Source organism: Lasioglossum baleicum, chromosome 3, assembly GCF_051020765.1.
Source record: "Lasioglossum baleicum chromosome 3, iyLasBale1, whole genome shotgun sequence".
In the NCBI taxonomy this organism is placed as follows: domain Eukaryota; kingdom Metazoa; phylum Arthropoda; class Insecta; order Hymenoptera; family Halictidae; genus Lasioglossum; species Lasioglossum baleicum.
In genome coordinates, this window is record NC_134931.1 from 1,185,961 (window position 1) to 1,206,183 (window position 20,223).

At 43.7% G+C, this 20,223-nt stretch overlaps 1 protein-coding gene across 2 annotated transcripts in view; it reads right to left on the reverse strand.

Annotated features, from left to right (window-relative positions):
• The window catches only part of Retn (retained), a 180,763-nt gene that overhangs the window by 110,988 nt on the left and 49,552 nt on the right, over nucleotides 1-20,223 (reverse strand). The window contains exons 2-3 of one of the 2 annotated variants that reach the window (XM_076420118.1): nucleotides 9,122-9,325; nucleotides 5,027-5,377 (exon numbers count right to left, since the gene is read on the reverse strand). In XM_076420118.1, the coding sequence (XP_076276233.1) occupies nucleotides 5,027-5,377; nucleotides 9,122-9,325 (555 nt within the window). The remainder of the gene's footprint in view (nucleotides 1-5,026; nucleotides 5,378-9,121; nucleotides 9,326-20,223) is intronic. The other variant, XM_076420119.1, reaches the window with a different exon arrangement.

The window sequence follows — 20,223 nt, forward strand, 5'->3', positions numbered from 1 at the left end:
CACGTATATGGAAGGCGAAATGCCCGGCAATTTGCGGGTTTACGAGTTATTTCGCAATGGCTGCAAAGTATAGTCCTACAGTATTATACTCCGCCGATGGTAGCCGGAGCGCACGGTCAGTGAACGGCGCAACCGAGGAGGGATGATGCGCCGGGATGCATGCGTGTGGGCGTGCTTAGAGTACACCTTGCAGCCGAGAGATAGCTTTTAGAGCCTTTCGCTCTAGCCACCGGTGGGGATCTGGATACTGGATCGTTTTATTGAAAACTACGGCCACTTTCGTTCGCACCTGCCTCGCGAACTCCCTCGATTCAACACAGTGTTGACCGGTCACGAGTCAAATCGTGTTTACACTTGCATTATCAATTCCAATATATGAAACCCAGGCCAAAACAGAATGTTTCAAAACCTTTGTTCATTCGGTGATCGCTATACAGTTTATCATACTAAAAAAAATATTAAATGTTACATAAAAGATATGTTCAAAGTTCCATCTTAATTCATTATGTATAAATAAAGTTTATTGAAGTTTATTTAGATTGTTTTACTTCCACATTCAATTACGAAATAATAGCCGGTGACATGAGATAGCCTCTGTATAAAATTGCCGATCGACAATGTGTTTAACACTCAACTTTTTGGTGAAATCTTGCATCCTTAGATTCTGAATTGAGCTCTAATCAGCTCCCATTTTTAACAATGTTGTAAAACCGTAACATCATATGAGGATATATTGTCGTAAATAGTTTCATCGGCGCCTCACCGCGATTTGCAACTCGCTAACTCATCGTCCTCAATCACAGAGCCGCCGATAAAATTTTTCAAAAGGTCAAATGCAAGACTGCAACTACGAGGAACACTATAAGTCCATCGACTGTATCGATTGCGTTAGTCGTCGACAGTTTCGCAACAAAGCAGCAATCCGCGAGAAACAAACGAACCTCGAAGAGCGTATTCGCCCGTCAATTGCGAATTTTTACGGCCGATAGCGATTGCTATCCCCGCGTGTAACTGGCTAAACGATCGTTGGCGGTGTAACCGCTGCGTTGGTGCAATCGAAGTACATGTTCCACGGAGAAGAAAGAAATCGGCGGGGGCCGTAAATTCGCCGTTAAACCCATCGATGCAGCAGTGAATATCAAACTATCCGAGGCGTTATCGGCGCGGCAGCTAGTCGTTTACTTCGGAAAATGGACGGTTCGCGGCCCGACGATTACTAGGCAGAATCGAAGCGAAATATTCCCGATACACGTGGATCGCGATAACACTCGGCGCGAACACGGTGGTGTCGTTTATCGCAAATAATTTGCACATCGCTCTATATTCCTATCGGCGGGCTCGATAAAGCAACGCGTGTCGTCGCCATTGCGCCGCTCAGCGATGTACCGGCGGTTTTCGTAAAAATGAACCAGGACCACAAATAAATTAAATGAAACCAAATGTAAATGAAAAAATTGATTGACTTTATAATGCATTCTTCCTGATCTGGATCAGTTGCAAGTAGGACATGAACCAGGACCACAACAAAATCGAATGAAATCGAATAATGTACTCTACGATGTACATGCAGTTTTCTTAAAATGAATGAGGACCACAAATAAATTAAATGAAACCAAATGTAAATGAAGAAAATGATTGAGTTTAGACTGTATTCTTCCTGAGCAGGATCACTTGCAAGTAGGACATGAACCAGGACCACAACAAAATCGAATGAAACCGAATAATGTACTCTACGATGTACAGGCAGTTTTCTTAAAATGAATGAGGACCACACTAAATCGAATGAAACCAAATGGAAATGAAGAAAATGTATTCTTCCTAATTAGAAATCACTTACGAGTCCAAAATGAATCAGGACCACAACAAAATCGAATGAAACCAAATGAAAATGAAGAAAATGTATTCTTCCTAGTTAGGATCACTTACAAGTACAGAATGAATCAGGGTCATAAAGTAAAAACTCGAATGAAAATTAAGAAAATTAGTCCATTTATAATGTATTCGTCCTAATGAGGGGGGGGGGGGATCTTTTGCAGGCACAACCGCAACAAAATCCTAAAAAATCATAGCACATCAATGCACTGTAGTGTTGACCATTCTTCCGAGCTAATAAAAATACAAAATGGACTATACCTACAAAGCGCTGCAAATGGAACAAAATAGTTCGCGGTGTAAATGGTTTGTTTTTCGCGTTTCCCCGTTGGGTGGCGGTTCCGCGGTTGCAGCAGACACCCACCCCCGACGTCTCGATCTCGCTTTGAAGCCCGCGGAACCTTGCACGCGCGGAAAGATCAAGGTTCACGGTTCCGCTCGCGGAGGGAGAGAGAAGGAGAGACGGGTTCTCGATGTCAGAGACGCGCGAGACGTATCGTTGATTAAAGCGTACAGACGCGGTAGAACGCGCGAAGCGAGAACAGCGACGGTAAGGAGATAGGATGAAGAGAGAAGGAGAAATAGAGTGAGAGAGAGGGACAGGCAGAAGCACGTAGGAATGAAAATGGAAGTCTCCACCTACTCGGCGAGCGGCGCCCGCGTCTCAGGGATCGCATCCATCATTCCGGTGGGGGCGTACTTGCCGGGTCTTTAATCTTTCCTTGCTCTCGCGGAGATGCTTGTTCCTCCCCTTTCCCTTTCCCTCTTTCCCTGTCCCTTTCCCTGGACAGATCTGGCCCGTTTTTCGAGCTGACACCGGCCGATGTTCGCGCTGTCCGATCTCACGCGCCAAATTTAACCCTGTGTTTCCCTCCGTTGTCTCGCGAGCACTGTTTTCTCTTTCCTTCCACTTTCTTGCAATCCTGGAAAAGGAGTCTACCTCCTTCAGGCTTTGCAAGCACTGCTTTATCGGGAGTCAACAGATGGGATTAAAACTGTGTTCTCTCTCTCTCTCTCTCTCTCTATCTGTCCTTCTATTTTCAGCGAGAAAATTTATAGGTCGTAGCATTTAATGAATCTTGAATTCTATTCTTTTTACCTTTTTCTTAAATAGTCGTCGACTTAAATAACCACCCTTGTGGAGCTTTTACGACCGCTACTGGAGCAATAGATCGTTCATCGACGAATTAATAAAGTCACCGGCGACTCGTTAAAACTGCCTTGCCCTAGGACACGTTCTGATGAAATGACTCGCGTCCGCGCGGAGGAAGAAGGATAGGTGCACACGGTGTACCGTATCGAAGACCGGTCCGATGCAGAAGAAGAAACCCAGTTTCCAGCAAGAAATCGGGCCGGGATAGTCCTGGCAGACGGAGCAGGTCTGTCGTAGGCCGTCGCCCGGGCGCGAACAACAATCTAAATGGTAATTTAACACCACACCCTCGTTGCAAAAACAGAAAAGCAGCCGCGGCGCAAAAATCTCCACGCGCAGAGAGCGGCGCTCGGTGGCCCTGGCAAAAAGCATTAACAAGGGTGCGATGAGCGTCCGACTAATTCTATAACTCCCGGCCCCCCTTCTTGTCCCCCCTCTTGTTCTCTTGCACGACCCCGCGCGCGGCGTTATTTTATCGTCTTTCGCCGTTCGTTCTTTTCTTGCACCCTCCGCACACATACACACAAATATCGGTGTACCTTGTTCTTTGCTTGTCGCCCCCGCAACCATCCTAGCATACTCTTGTCTCTTTCTCGCTTCCCTACACTCCTCCAAGCAGCTCTTCTTGAGCAAACGTTCCGAGAGGTATCTCCCCGAAGGAAATACCGGGGACGGTAATTATCTCCCGGTCGTGTAAAAATAATAATTAGCTCCCATCGTTGCATTAATTAAAGCCCCCACTATAGAACGACAGCCCCCTCCTCCAAGCTCGAACACGCTCGCCGCCAGTAATTACGCGTCCCTTATGGCCACTAACCACTGTCCCACAAAGGACGACCGCTTTGCACGCCCACGACAGCGACAGCCTTCTTCTGATCGCGACTGTAAAGCCTCGTGATACTCGGAGCGACCACCACGGACGATGCCGATCCTACCATCAATGTCCATCCGCCCTGCTTATCGGTCAACGCGACGATACCATCGACAGCGTTCGCTACTTTACGATCGAGATCACCTGGACTCGCGATAACGACACCGTCGCTTCCCGGAAGACTTCCTTCTTGGGTCAAGGTCTGTATCGACGACCCGGATACCATATTTAGGAATTTTTTGTCGCGGCGTGCTTTCATGTAAGTTTTGATGGTAATTGTTCTAATAGAAGGATCGTTCGTTTCGTGTAGAAGACAGTAGAACATCTTTAACACGTTGAACTATCCATTCAGTACCACGGGTGGTACACGCTGACGTATTTACTTAACGTGCTAAAAACATATATCTTATAACAACATTAACCCTTTGCACTCGGAGCTATTCTAATTCGTAAACCGAGTTTTTCTTCCGGCCTGAAATATTTCCATTCTATATGATTTTCTTAATTTTATCGATATAAAACTGATATAATACCTTGTACAATACTGTCAGTAGTTTATTAAAATATTAAATACGTTTAGCAATTGATTGAATACAAATTTAATAATGCAACAAATATTTTGAATAATGGTAATTAGTGGCGCCCCCGACTCGCCACTCGAGTGCAAAGGATTAACAGTGTAGAATATATTTCTACCAAAAGAATGAGGCATTATGAATGTAGATCACAGCACATAAGTTTCTTTAATTGAAAGCTGATGAGATCTTTTAATTAACCTACCACTACCGATCAAATGACCGAAATGTTTCATATTTTTCCTTCTTACAATTAATGAAATGATGAAGTTGTTTACATGGAAATTGAGTCGATGAATTTCTTTATCCAAGCACACATTATGATAAAAATTGCACAAAATCGAACTAAATAGAGCTTTTAGTGCTCGGTAGGTATAGTGTTAAAAGATGCTTCTTTGTCAGCCACGTACCCAGAGAAGAACAATGGAGTACAACGAACGTATCAATTTTTCGGGCAATCGAATGGCCAGCGGGTTGGATCACGGATGAAATCGGCGCGGCGCGGTCGGTTTGCAACGAGAGGGGGAGCATGCATATAGAGAGCTAGGTACTTGCCTGACGCACCTGTTTGAACTGCTCTTCGAAGCTCCAGCTGGTCTGCTGTTGGTGATTCGTTCCCGTCGAGTTGTTCTGTGAGTGATTGCTGGTCTCCCGAGGCTCGCCGCCGTTCCTCGCGCTGCCCTGCGACGATTCGCTGGAATGCGAGCTGGCCGACGATGTCATCTGATTATTGCCCACACCGCCGCCCATCCCGGCTGACTGTGGATGATTGTTCTGCGAGTGGTGCTGCGGGGTTAGAAACGCCGCTGGCGACGGGAACGAGAACGGCAAATTGAACCCGCCGCCGCCCATTGCCGCTTGCAACGCCTCCAGAACGCTTTTATTGTTCAGCACGTCCGCGTCGCTCTGCACAGATACCACGGAAACATCTTTAATCGATCGTTAATCCTCTAAGATACCATACCTGCATTCCAACAGTTTTGTACATGTACTCTCTTAGTTAAATTACGTTGATGCTTTTTGTTATTCTGTTGTAAACATTTGTGCAAAAGTACTTCGGTCCGTTGCTTTACTTCGGAGATCGAATAATTCGAAGCTTCGATTTCAGAAACTTCGAAAGTGATATGTGGACTGCGGATCTTCATGCGAAATAAAAATTGTCCGCATTGATTGCAAGAAACAGAAACTAAATTGAATGTTATATCTTTCCTTAATGATTTTAATAGAGGAGAAATCGTCTATTGACATTTTCAGTTTGTCAAATTTTCCAACAACTTTCAAGTTCATCTACTCAATCTTGCTATAAATGCATAAAGATCCCGCAGTTTCAAGATTCCGAAGTTTGAGTCTGAGGCTCTTTGGAAATTTTGCAAAAATTTATTAATTTATGCGTACATATCAAAACCAGTATACAAATGATTCTGCCGGATTGAACATCGTTCTCTTGTCAGCAAAAACGCCATTTAAATTTAAACAAAAATTTCCATTTAATTTATGTGAATACACACCAACTGTTAATAAAATTGATCAAAATAAAATATTAAATACAATACAATCTTTTCGGAGGCGGCGCAAAATTGAAAATTTTCCAATTGACAGATGTTGCTGATTATGATTTCATTGGAATATGGTGGACTTGGAAATCAGTAGGTGGGAAGAGAAGATACATTAATATGTGAAAGCATGTAGAAGAATTTAAGGATTTTCGTAATTTCCAGTGTCGGAAAATTTTCAATTTAGCGCCGCCTCCGAAAACATTGTATTGTATTTAATATGGTATGTAATATTTTATTAACAGTTGGTGTGCATTCACATAAATTAAATAGAAATTATTTCATACTTTTTAGTGCATTTTTTCGAAGTCGGTTTAATTTTCATAAGATTTTTTTATTTCACACTTTTTAGTGGAACGAGCAGAATTTTTAGAACACCGTAGGACGGTTTTCGGTCTCATTAGTTAGGTAATATACAAATAAACAATATACCGATCGAATCGAGTCGGTTAATAATATAAAAACAACTAAATAGAACATATAATTTTTATTATTATTCAATCCAATATGAAATATTTCTTAATTTTTCCCTGTCCCCTCCCGCCTTGCCGCCACCCCGTCCCGCCAGGGAAGATCAGTTTGTTACCAATAAAAAATTTTTTGCAAATGGGACCACCACAAAAACATCTTATACGAGACGTGAATAGTTTCAACCCGGTCCGGTTAAAAACGAAGTCGGTGAGTAATTCATTTTTCGCAAATAAAAATCGTAAGGAATAAAAAAATTCAAATTTTTTTTCACGGGACCACTCCGGGGACTTACTCTACAATATGCAAAAGGTTTTGTTCCGATAGGTCAATCCATCTCGGCGTAATCGATGAACATACATAGAAAAAAAGCGAATAAAAGGCACATACAGATCGAATTGAGTAACCTTCTCCTTTTTCGAAGTCGGTTAAAAAGCTGCCACGCGAGTTTCGCGACCTTTGTCATGCATTTGTCTTGCGATCGGCTGTTCCCGTGGCTGTAGTTATGGTCGCGTTTATTATAGCTTTAATATATGCAGTTATCGCCTCATCTCATTCCATTGAAAAACGGGAAAGCAATCATTTGCACCGATATTGAATCCGAAACATAATACTACAAATTACCTCGCTGAAGAATATTAAATAGTCAAGTGATATTGGTGCTTCAACTCCTTCAAATTCATTTCAAATGATGTAATTATTTAAACAGCACAGGATCGGTGCATATTTTTATTTGAAACAAATTACCTCGCTGAAGAATGTTAAATAGTCAAGTGATATTGGTGCTTCAACTCCTTCAAATTAATTTCGAATGATGTCATTATTTAAGCAGCACAGGATCGGTGCATATTTTTTATTTGAAACCATTCGTGGGCGGTGTACAATAATCCTAAACAAATGGATCAAGGTTCTGTAGGCTACTCGCGTGCATTCTAGCGGCATTAAATCCGCTTTCTAGAGATTACGCATAGGGAAATTTCCGTCTGTTTTACTTGGTGAGCAAACACCGATAGTTTTGAAACATGGCGGAGTACAAACAATGGCCGCGAGTCGAAAGCGAGGATCGTAAAAAATGCTCTCGTAATTGGCTCGCGCAATAAAAAAATATAAAAGAAGTGAATCGACGTTAGGGTAATGGGTGCGCGCGCGTGGTTGCAACACACTCTCACGATTTGTGCTCTGTGTCACTCGCGCGAGCTCTTTCCATGGGGTTTCCAACCGCATTTTAAACGATTAGGGTATTACCCCATTTTCCTGCAACGTTTAAACAGTTCCCTGGCAGACTGTAAATGTCGCTGAACGAGAATGCGCGCGTAAAATGCAAACATTGTACGCAACGAATAAGCGAACGCGATCGACGATTAAAAGTTACGAGTAAAATTGAGGCTCGTGTCGCTCGAATCGAATACGCATACACCTTTAACGCGTTTCTAGTTGCTCGACTCGCATAAATAATTTCGCATATAAAATACTCTGTGCGACTTTTGATCTTGTAAAACGAAACGAACGCGGCTTTTGCTGCGTAATAGTATTCATTCAGCTAGTTAATGACTGGCTGGTATCGAACGTGGTAAAATTCTGTTCAATTAAAACATCGAGTTACGCAACGCACGATGAATCGGTAATGAAAACCGTCTGCGGCGAATGTCTGTGATAAATGTTCGATAAACTATTTTCTACGTCACTCCAACATAAATCAATTTTTATTCAATGAATTTACTAGCGTGGTCGACACCTTTGTTTATGCTTCAAACACGAAATTTAGAGTTTTCAGATTGTAAATATTATGTATAACTGTTTCCTTGATCTCGATCGACAATTTGTTAATAACGTATATTACTGTTTTCAGCGCACTGGTTCGATCTGATGCTACTACTTAAGCAATTTTGCAAATTACCGCAAAATTTTCAACGTCTCGGTCAACTATTTAGGCCATTTGCAAATACAATTATTTAATAATAAACAACCCCGCACTAATCATATGGAGAATCTATCCCGGTAAAATCAGTTGGATTTTTTATATGCTGTAGCTTATGATCTACTGAACAAAAGATGTAATGGGCACAAAGCTCGATAATGGACAGTTATCGAGTTGTAATCAGTTAAACATGACAAATTCGAGCTGCCGAATACTCGAATGTTTGCAACAAAAATAGTAGGGTTTCACAAAATCTGTTAGGCGGTGTCATTATTTTTTAATTTTGAATGACCTTGAAAAGGCCTGTGAACAGAAATCTTTCACAAAAATCTTTGCGTGTTACAGCAAAGATAAGGACCCCACGGTTTGTCACTCCCGTAGTATTTTTTGACTTCAAACCCTCTCTGCTGTGTGTGTGTGGATTAATAAAACAATGATCTTATTATGTACTCATTTGGATTCTGTTGTGGTAGTCTCTGATTTCAGTATGCGGCAACTCGAATTTGTCACGTTTGACTGATTACAACTCGATAACTGTCCATTATCGAGCTTTGTGCCCATTACATCTTTTGTTCAGTAGATCATAAGCTACAGCATATGAAAAATCCAACTGATTTTACCGGGATAGATTCTCCATATGATTAGTGCGGGGTTCTTTAAATGTTGGAGCAAAAAGCTCGGAGCAAGCCAAAGAAAAATCCGTGGACTGACCTCCATTTTGATCTTGGTCAGAAAGTGCGGATGGTGTGTGCTCATCAGGCTGTTCAAGTGTGTTAATGGAGTAGGTGTGCTGACCGGCACGGACGCATTTTCCGATGAGGAGTGCGTCTTACCCTGAAGTGGTTGCTGAGGTAACTCCTCCCCGCTCTCCTCGTCCTGGAGGTCTGGATCCGACAAATCCTCCTCCTGATGCGACTGAAAGCAGATCAATGATTCTGGTTAGACTGGTCGTCGTCTTTGTTCTCTCTCTCTCTCTCTATCTCTCTCTCTCTCTCTCTTTTCCTCACTCCGTTCGGCGTTTTTCGAACGCGTGTCGTCAAGGGTTCAACCTACCCCCCCGTGTCTCACGATATTCCCGCCCCCCGCCGATAATTACAACTTATTCATTCCGGCGCGGCCCGAATGCACGCGTGCGAATAATAACGAGAAACGTTTTTGATCGCTTTCGTTTTCTCATTTTTTGTCCGCAACGTTACACGCGTGACTCACGCGAACACCGACAGACGCAACGAATATTTCAGTGCATTATAAGCTGCTGTCTGCTGCACGAATTAATTCAGCCCTCCTCTGCATTCCGCGATTCGCCATTACACTGCATTCTAATTATCCTCCTTCGGCCAGTCTTGACAAAAATAGAATTCTGCTGCTGAAAGTTCTTCTCTTGTTTTCTCGTCTCAGAAACCTTCGCTTATCTTCGAAAGAAGAATGCGACTCATCCTACGTTTCTCTTTTCCTAATAATTTTGCTCGCATCGTCTTCTGTTTTAGGATCACTTTATTCGAATTCTTGTTCTCGCGAAGAAGTGTTTCGTTTTCGAGTTGTCAGGTTGGAGGGAAAGTTCTGTCGTATTTTAAAGAGAACATTTGAATCGATTTATAAAAATAAATGTTTGATATCATTCAATGATATAGTTTCCATTATTTGTTAACAACTTGTTGCCATCTTTCCTGCTTATTTCAAATACGATAGAACTTTCCCTTCAACCTAATAAAACAGCTCCGAGCGCGAAGGGTTACGAACACAATAATTCAAAGGAAAGGGGACATTTCCACAGAGCTGGAAACCAAGTTTCCTCTTTCAATGCTCAAATTGTCGTCAGAATCGTCAATAATACTCAATGCAGTTCATTCAGAGTATTCAGCAGTCGTGTCTCCACATCTCCCGAATAAAGATCGGATCGCAGGTGCTGGGCTATTGTGGCCAATAAAGAGGACGATGATCGGTCGCCTTTGGACCGCGCGTGAATGAAGCGTCATTGTCGCGCCTATACATACGTATAGGAGCGTGCTCGAGCGAGTGTTTAGGCACGTGTTTTCGGTAGGCGAACCTACGAATTATTATGCAGTCACCCACAGGTATTCCCGGTGACAGAGACGTGGGAGTGATTCTGTTCCGGAGGGACAGGGACCGGCCGCGCCCACTTGTTTGCTCGGGGTGTAACAGTTTTACCTGGAGCTCTGATTTATTCCGTTTGATCAGACATATTCTGAAATGTTTGTTAGAAGACTTCTGACGAAAAGATTCTAACGCACTGTGAACCTAAAATGCATTTATAATAAAAATCAGTTGGTGAAATATGAAACAGCGATCGAATTAAATGAATTTCAGAGCATCGATATAGTGCCATCAACCTATTAACTTTGTTATTAGCTTTGCAGTCGGAGCTATTTTAATTTGAAATTCACAGTTCTTCCGACCTAGAATAATTCCATTGTATATAATTTTTCCTTTTATCCAAAATAGACTATAGGAAGTTTTTTTTTTAATGAAAACATACTATCTTTAATTTTATTGGTTTTTTAATATAATTATCAGGTATCATCTATGACAATTATGAGTGAAAGACTATATCTGTCGAATGACCGCCACGACCACGTTTACAGACATCAATTCGAAGAATGCTCAATTCTTGAGAACAACGTGGAAACGTGGAATTGATGTTGATGGGTCATTAGCAACACATTCACGAACAGCAGCCATGTTTTCATTCGAACGAGCTGTTTTTCGTCTGCCAGACTTGGGTTTATCATGAACAGATCCAGTTTCATCAAATTTTTTAATCAAATTTCGAATTGTTTACTCTGATGGACGATTATGTACATTCCGTCACGAAAGTACCGGATATCGATCATTTAAAAAGCCCGCTTAAAGGGATTGTTGAAATTCTTTTTGTCGCTAAGTTGGCACAACTGTCCTCTATACTCGCGCGGCATTTGAGCGTCACTTGTCATTCAGTTTGTTTACAGTGCGCCATTTTGTCAGTTCATCTCAAGTGTGTCTTGCGATTTTTGCAAATTTTCTGCAAAAACTCAATCGCGTTAAGGTCACTGAAGACATGTTAGAACGAGTCAATTCCGACTCCACATTCATAAAACTCATTGTAACTGGTGATGAGACATGGGTTTACGAGTTTCACATGCAAACCAGTCAACAAGCTTCGGAATGGCGCCTTCCAATTGAGCCGAAACCGAAAAAAGCATGTCAAAGTCGATCAAAAGTGAAGGTGATGTTGACAGTATTTTTCGATTACCGCGGTGTTGTGACTCGGAATTCTTGCCACAAGGTGAGACAGTAGATAAAGAATATTATCTGAGCGTAATACGGCGTTTGAGAGAGCAAATCTGTCGGAAAAGACCAGATTTGTGGAAAGAAAACTCATGGATTTTGCACCACGATAACGCACCATCTCACAAGGCTATCATTGTGAACGAACTTCTGGCTAAAAACTCAACAAATCTTATCCAGCAGCCACCGTATTCCCCTGATATGGCTCCGGCCGACTTTTTTCTTTTTCCAAAACTCAAATTACCACTTCGAGGCACCCGTTTTCAGTCGATAGATGACACAAAAGAGAATTCGTGGCGAGTATTGAAGTTGATTCTAAAAAATGCGTTTAAAAAATGTTTTGATGATTATTATTTGTTGGCATAAAGGTATTATTTCGAAAGGGGCTTACTTTGAAGGCTATACAATAAATTTGGATGAATAATACATATTTTGTGTTTCATTGACCAATTCCCGGTACTTTATTGACAGAATGTATGCCGAAAAGATCACGTAATTTACGATGGGTATTTCTTATTGAACACTGATTTGCAAAATACATTTTAATAACTTTAACACGCTCTTCAATCGTATACGACTCCATTGTTAAAATTGTCTCTGATTGTAGGTTAGAAATACAAGGAAGTGACAAGAAACAAACATGGCGTTTGACAGATATTCTCATTCAACATCCTGAAGGTACTTTTGGATAACCCTTAAGCACCAACATATTTAATAATGTAAACAATATTGTGAATAATAGTACAGCAATTTTTAGTGGTGACTCTCATTTAGTAGGCGATTGCTAAGAGTAATGGAAATGGCTGTACTTTCGTCAAAATCATTTTTCAGTCAAATTATGGAAAATGCTCAAGAGATCGTGCAGGTTTGGGTTAGCTCGTAAAGATCCTGGAAGGGTTAGAGAACGTGTTCCAGCGAATAAAACGCTCGCAAAGTGTGTCGCGAAGGCAGTTGCTCCTCGGGTGCCCGGGATCCCACCTCGTTGCTCAAACAAGCCCCTAACACGTCCTGGGTGTCAACTCGGGCACTCAGTTAAAAAAAGGTGAGAAGAGTCCCCTGCTCCCTTCATGGTCCCCATGGTCAGGTATTCGAACGCCCACGTGCGAGCAGAGAGACGGGTCCTGTTAGAACAATAGCGGCCCGGACGTGATTATCGTAATGACAGCCGGCCCAGGACCTCTTCAATGACGCGATTTCTGGTCCCGCGACGGGAATACCTGATGCGAGGACAGCGTCGACCGTCGTCATTCAATTTTCACGCCTCTCGGGCCCGTCGCGACTTTCTACGGGGCCTCTCTCTCTCTCTCTCTCTCTCTCTCTCTCTCTCTCTCTCTCTCTGTCGCGCGCGATTTCTTCGTGGAGAACTTTCACGATTCGGCTTATCAGCCGCGGACTGCGGAAGTTGGGTTTATCGTGACTCTTTACTCGTCGAACGAGGATTTTAGGGAAGTCGCGTTTCAACTCTCCTGTCACGGCGAACTGGTGGGAAAACTGGTATGCATTCGCGATGGATATTGTTGCGCAAAAGTTTAACGAGAGTCGTACGTCTCGACTGTCCGGACTGGCTTCATTCCGTTCTATCGTCGCGAGATACTATCCTGTTTCATTAATCATGAAGCTTGGTCTCTGACCGGCGCGGCGCCGTGTGTGTTTATGCAAAATCGAATTTCCTGGCATGATTCGCGGACGGAAGTCCTGTTGTGCGGCGCGGCGTTGGAAACGCCAGATTGGCCTCTGCGTGCCGCGGAAAATAGCAATGAATCAGAGGAATGCTATTTTACGGGTTTAGAATAAAAATGCAGTGAAATTTCTGGGTTATTCAAGCCGTTAACCCTCTGCACTCGGAGCTATTTTAACTCGAAGATGAAACACATTTCTTCCAACCTAGATATTTATACAATACTTAAACGTTTAGTAACTGATTAGATGCGAACGTATCTAATAATGTAAACAATATTTTGAATAATGGTACAGCAATTTTTAGCGGCACCTCAGGGTTAACGAAGAAGGAAACTTTTATTTGGTTCCTGGTTGGACACGACGATCCGCACAAAGATCCATAGACTGATTACAAGATGAGAGATAAATCAAGTTGGGAAAATGGAAAATATTGTCGATGCTGCAGAATGCAGGAATTCCGATCGGAACGGCGGCGAACACATTGCTATTTGATTAGGATTCCATCAACCGAGTCCACGGTTGACCACCGTGGAAGGGTCAATATTATCACACGTGCTGAAAGCCGCCGACACAGGCGTCTCGTTTGTATCCACCCTGTTTTTTCCTCCCCCGATCACGATTTCATCCGAGATCGGGCGACGGTCCTCGGTACACCTGCATTCGATAAGTATATATTTATCCAAGTCCGCCCTTTTCAGGTAGGGACTCGCGCGCACGCGGTTAGTGCATTTGAATATGTACTTGGAGATTCGATGGAACTATTTGCATATCCGGGCCAGGTCCTGGTATGCCCCAGGGAACGCCCCCCGAATTTTCTTACCCCTAAAAAATTATATTTAGTATTCCCTTCGGTGGACACACACATTGGTGGTATTATTCAAATAATTCCTGTGGCTCGGGGAACACCCCCCGAATTTTCCTACCCGTAAAAATACAATATATATTTAGTATTCCCTTCGATACAGATATTGGTGGTACTATTCAATTAATGCTCCTACAAGAAACTGATAGAACGCACACCACTTGTCAAATTGATCCGAAAAGTGTAGGAAAGATTTTGCACAATATTGCATGCCACCAACGCGGCGATAGAATAACTAAAACAACGTGAATAAATAGCTAAAAAGTCGTTCCGCCACCTAATATATCTCCCGAAGAGGTTTACAAAGGAACCTAATCGGCCGTTATCGGTACTCATGACTATCCTGTCCGCAGAAAGTGGTAATAACTAATAAGTTGTCGCGATATGATCGTGAGAAAGCGATTGCTCGGCTGGAAGATAAAAAAGTCGGAGTTTCTCGAACCGAACTAAAAATCGAAGTACATACTAGAAAATTAGATATAGTAAAAAGGTCGTGCAGAGATTCGATTGGCCAGATTACTACAGACTTGATCGAGTCGGGGAAATCGATTCGCGGTCACGACGGCGGAACATCCGTTCCTCCGGCGCGGTTTTACGACGCCCATTTCCGTTCGCGGTAATGTCACTTTGTATAGTTTTATCTTGGCGCACCGGTGCAACGGGCACAGCCGTAAAACACTTATGACACCCGTAGCATAATAATGCCAGGCCGATAGCGTTTATCGCGCGGCGTATAGAGCCGCGGCTCATTCGCCATTTTCCTAATTAATGTTTAATGATTCGATATCTGCCCTCTTTACTCGCGATTAGGCCTGAAGCGGTTGATAGAGGCCGCGCACTGCGTTCCCAGGCCCCTTATTCCGCCCTTATCACCGCGGAATAAACTGCTCGTTCGCGTTTCAACAACCCAGAGCCGTGTAAAATCATAATCTTGAGAAGTCTGCACCTTTGTCATTCTGTCCATTATCAATATGGTGGAGCGGTGAAGATCGAGGATAGCGGCGAGGTGAACATCGCGGCGAAAACAAACAATGCTGCATCAATTTTAAATACACCCATACCTCAATCTACGTAGCACTTTTTTACGCGAGTATTTGTTTTACGCGGCAAATTTATCTGAATTTACGCGGAACTTTTAATTAAATTTACATAAATTTACCTAAATTTACGCGGAAAGGAAGAAAAACATTAGGAGTAGTGTGGCCTCTGGAACCTTATCAAGTTTACAGATTCAATTCACACGTTTTTTTTTATTCGCGTAAATTGAGGGACGGGTGTATATACGAATAAATACCCTTAATTTTTTCTTCTTTAACTTTTTCTTTAATGCCTCTTTAACTCTAATTCTGCTTCTCAGACAATTTGAAGTTAATGTATAATATTTAGTAAAAATATTTTCGGTCAACATGAGCTTTCGAAGTCTTCGTGACGACATTTCGATACATACTAAAGAAAAAGTAGCTTGCTTGTTTCTCGTTGCTACCCGCTTCACTGTAAACACATACCGCATCGCTCAACTCGCCGCTGGTTATAGTGGAGCGGTGAAGATCGAGGATAGCGACGAGGTGAACATGGCGGCAAAATCAAACCAATATAATTAAATGCGACTGTTTATGCTGGAGCGGTGACGATCGCCGTTCGGAGGCTGGACGGTACAACTGCAACTTGCAATTGTAATAATGTCAATGGAATTATTAATTAGTTTAATTTACAAAATTCGCCCTTAAAGACGTCCCTTTCCTGATTAGCTTGACTTGAAGCTCTATTTCCACTTCTTCCAATAGCAATAGCATTTCTTTCATTTTCCTGTACATACTCGTTGTAGATTTCGGGGCGTTCAATTCCCTCCATTTCGATAACTGCATTATGCAAAAAGCATATACATTTAACAATATCGTCAGCAAATTCAGCCGATGTTTCAATTGGCTTCCAGAGAATTCTCCATTTCGCAGTCGTAACTGCAAATACATATTCTACTTTCTTGAAATACTCTTTTTGTGGACAAGCTTCATCTCCAATAAGTACAAAGGGTAATGGCGGATCTGGAGGAACATTTAAATATGTATGTCGTATACACACGAGATTTTGGCGGCAGGGTCGGACAACTTTCGAAATCCGTGTCCACTATGATCTCACGAAAGTCTCGAGAGCTCCGTCTCGGAATCGTTCGGAGGTTGAAAATGGCCGGCGCCGGGGTTATTTATTTTCCGCGCGATTAGTTGGCGATTAACGTCAGCGGATATGAAAGTGGACTCTCGATCGCAATGGATCACGATCAATGGACAGACGTCCGGCTTATTCATGGATGAATAAGGTACGGAGACCATGACCGAGCGCGACACGCCGCGCCACGCCGAGTGGAGACACACAGAAGAGAGGAGGAGGCTCGTGAGGAGATACTCTCGCGTCCGAGCCGCATGAAGACATTTTAACGAGATTTAATATATCCTAGACACGACAATAGCTAAATTTACCGGAGGCCGGGCACCGTGGCACCGCGTTATCCCATCGGATCCTCGCGGCAGATAACCGTGAGCCCCGGTTGTGATTTATCGCCGCGACGCCGCAGTACGATTGTTTTATTGTTTATACCTTATAGTTTGCACGCTTCGCGGGTGTACCCGTGTCTCCGTTAACAAAGACCCGAGCGCGACCGTGCGTTCATGCGTGCGCGCGGCCACCGACGCCACTAAATCATCGCCTAAACGCTTCAGGCAGCGAGGACCACTTCGCTGTCTCGAAATATTCTAATTATTGGACTCTCTCTCCCGCATCGGGACTCGTTCATTTTCAACTTGGTCACGGTCCGGCCAATTCGCAGCCTCGCTCTAATCTGCTCGACGCGATTTCGAGCATCATTTTCGCCCTGCTTCATGCATAAATGGCGGTTATGAAGATGGGAACGTCTTGCAACCGCTTGCGGACCATTAGACATGTTCTAGCAAATTTCCAACGTCTCTATATTGTGCTAATTCACTCCTTCGTCTAGGTATACAGTTTGTTTGAGTGTGTACACGAAATTATTAACGGTAAACGGATTTTGGAATGGGGGAATTGGCGATTTCTATGTCCGAAAAATGGAGGAACAAAGGCGGCAGAGATTCCGCAGCCCAGAGACGAAATTAAACGAAGTGAGAGGCCTGCCCGGCCTCGAGGCTGGTGGGTGTCTTCGTGACGAAGTGCCGGGTGCAAACTGGTACGCAGAGGGGGGTCGAAAAATGAAGAAACAGTACGATTCCGAGCATATTACACGGACGATTAATTTGACCCCACCTCGAGCGGCCGCGAGAGGGAGAGAGAGAGAGAGAGAGAGAGAGAGAGAGAGAGAGAGAGAGAGAGAGAGAGAGAGAGAGAGAGAGAAAGGGAGAGCCGCAGCAAGATATATCGTGCGGCTAGGACACCGCGTCGCATCATTCGTCGATTATTCAACGCGACCACCTCGATGATTTCGGCGACACGTCCCCCGATATAAATTGCACCGCTCGCCAACAGCAGTCTCTCTTCCGAGGCTGAGACGGTTCCTGCTAATTTCGAGGATTAACGGACCACCATCATTTTTGCAATTCTTTTGCGATCACTGCAACTAAACCGCCTCCTGTTCCTCCTGCGAATATAAATTTGTGTGGACCAACTGGTGGAAACTTGAATCGAGGAAATGAAAAATTAACCCTCATCAAATTGACACAGCGATAAAATATCGATAAAGGAACAAGGTAAACAGTTGTTGTTCGATGTTTTCAATGTTTCGGTTATGTGTTCCACATTGAAAAGATAAAAGTCACTTTACCTATCATATAAATAACAGAACAGTATAACTTGTTTCGGGGAAACTGTGTCAAACTGACACGAGGGACGGATGAACTCGCCGTATAATTGTAAACGGGAGAAACTGTGTCACCTACAAGTATTACTAATTTATCTATCGTTAAGATAGCACTAGGTTAATTGCTAGAGCCTATGGAAACGGTTAGTATTATCGAGGAGAAGACGGCACTCGGAAATTGGCGCCCACATACGACCCCCTTTGTCGCAGAGATCGTTACGAACACCGAAGACCCCTCCTTCCCGTACACGGCTAATTGAAATGCATAAAATTGAAAACCGCGATGAGCAACGCGACCAACGGGCTGTGTTATCGCCAGCGTTATCGAATTGGGTTTCCTCGAACAGCGGGAGGAACGAGTTCACGCTCAAGTTCATCGAGCAGGATAGCATCTGGTTTCTAGCCCATTCGCGAAAACATTCAACGAAGGCAACAATTTCTATAACAGGAAAATACTTGAGAGCGTGGCTGCACTGCTCTCTGAACATGGAGTGCCTAGGAGGCGTGGCTTCGTTGAACTTTGTGGCAGAGCATGCTAAAGGGCGTAGCTTCTTTGCTCTTTGAGTGTAGAGTTCCTTCAGACGGTGTGGTTTCGTTGCTCCAACAGCGTAGAGTGCTTTGAGAGTTCGTATTGTCATTAAAATTTCACTGTAGAGTGCCCGAGGGGCGTGGTCTCGTAGCTCCAGCTACACAGAGTGTTCTGGGAGGGCGTGGTCTCGATGCTCTCTATTTTAACGAAGTTCCTATCTATCTATTCCAGTGCTAGTGATTCAACGCATAAATGGAACTTTCTTGGGGAAAGAACTCGCAGAAAAGCAGAATTAAGACCGACTGATAGCAGGGGAAAAACGTAACAGCGAACCAGCTCTCTCTCTCTTCTCTGTCGTTCTTTCTCTGTCGTGTCCCGCGTACAGTATCGACAGGGAAGAGTACCGGTGGGCGCGCAACGATTTAATGAATGGCCCCGGAGTTCATCCGCGCGCAATAAAAACGAAAGTTTAAGTATCTACACGAGTTCCGTTCGGACCCCCTGCGGTGCTCCCACGTAGAGATCACGGCTTCATCACCAGATCTTTCCCCGTCGTGTGCACGTAGAGGGCCCAGGGCCAGCGAACGAACGAGGAGAGGACCGCGTCCCACACCGACCTCGTGGCGCTCGTGAAATAAATTCATAAGTGGCCGATGATAAACAGCTCCGAATCGAAGTCGTTTTGGCAGATCGATCGATTTAGATTGAGAGATTACCCCTGGCGGTCTGGGTCGCGACGGGGGGAACCGAGGGGCGGAGAAACCGAGAGAGATAGAGCGAGAAGGAGTGAGAAAGAGAGGAGAGGGGGGGGACGAGATTTATCGGCTCGGCCAGGACTTTTGTCAGGTATATAAATTCATTGACCATCGGAATCGTCATCGCTGTAATCGCCTTTATTTATCAATATCGCCGGGAAGGCGCATCGATCAAACCTGTCTATTTAGGTGAAGCTTCCTGCGGGACACCTCCGACCGGGTACACGTCCTCGCGATACCTGGCCTGCCTGCTCCGAGCGGACCTGAAGCGGGCCCGAGGTCCTGCGAGCGGAATTCGATCCGCGCTGCATCGACCCGAACAACCTCTCACGGACGATCGCTCGCATTTTTCACCCCGTTATGCGACTCCACTCTCTGTTCTCGTAACTCCGTTCACTGCCGTCACGATCCATCTATACTACTCGACGCGAGAGTCCACGACTCCCTAATTGGTGTTCGTAATAAGTAGACAGCGGATTTTTATGCAAAGTAAAATATTGGCTGCATCATTTGCAAGTGACTGGAATCGGATAGACGTTTAATTCACATTTCAATAATCTTAACAAGCTGAAAACATTAGATTGGCGTTATTAGATCATTCTAACTTTTTCGCTGTTTTAAATGACAACCACTCATTTTTGTATAAAGATCCGTAGACTAGTAGCAACGTATAATTGCATTTTATACCGACCTCTATTTGCATAGATAAACAATAGCGTTTCACTATAACGTTGCGATTGTTTTCACGAATTTTATGGGTTCGAATAGGCGGCGTGCCTCTAACAGTTCGCATAATAGGAGCTCGAAACTGTATGCAATTAAGAAGTTAATATCAAGCAGGCGATACACGCTGCAACTAGAATCGATCGTAAAGCCTGC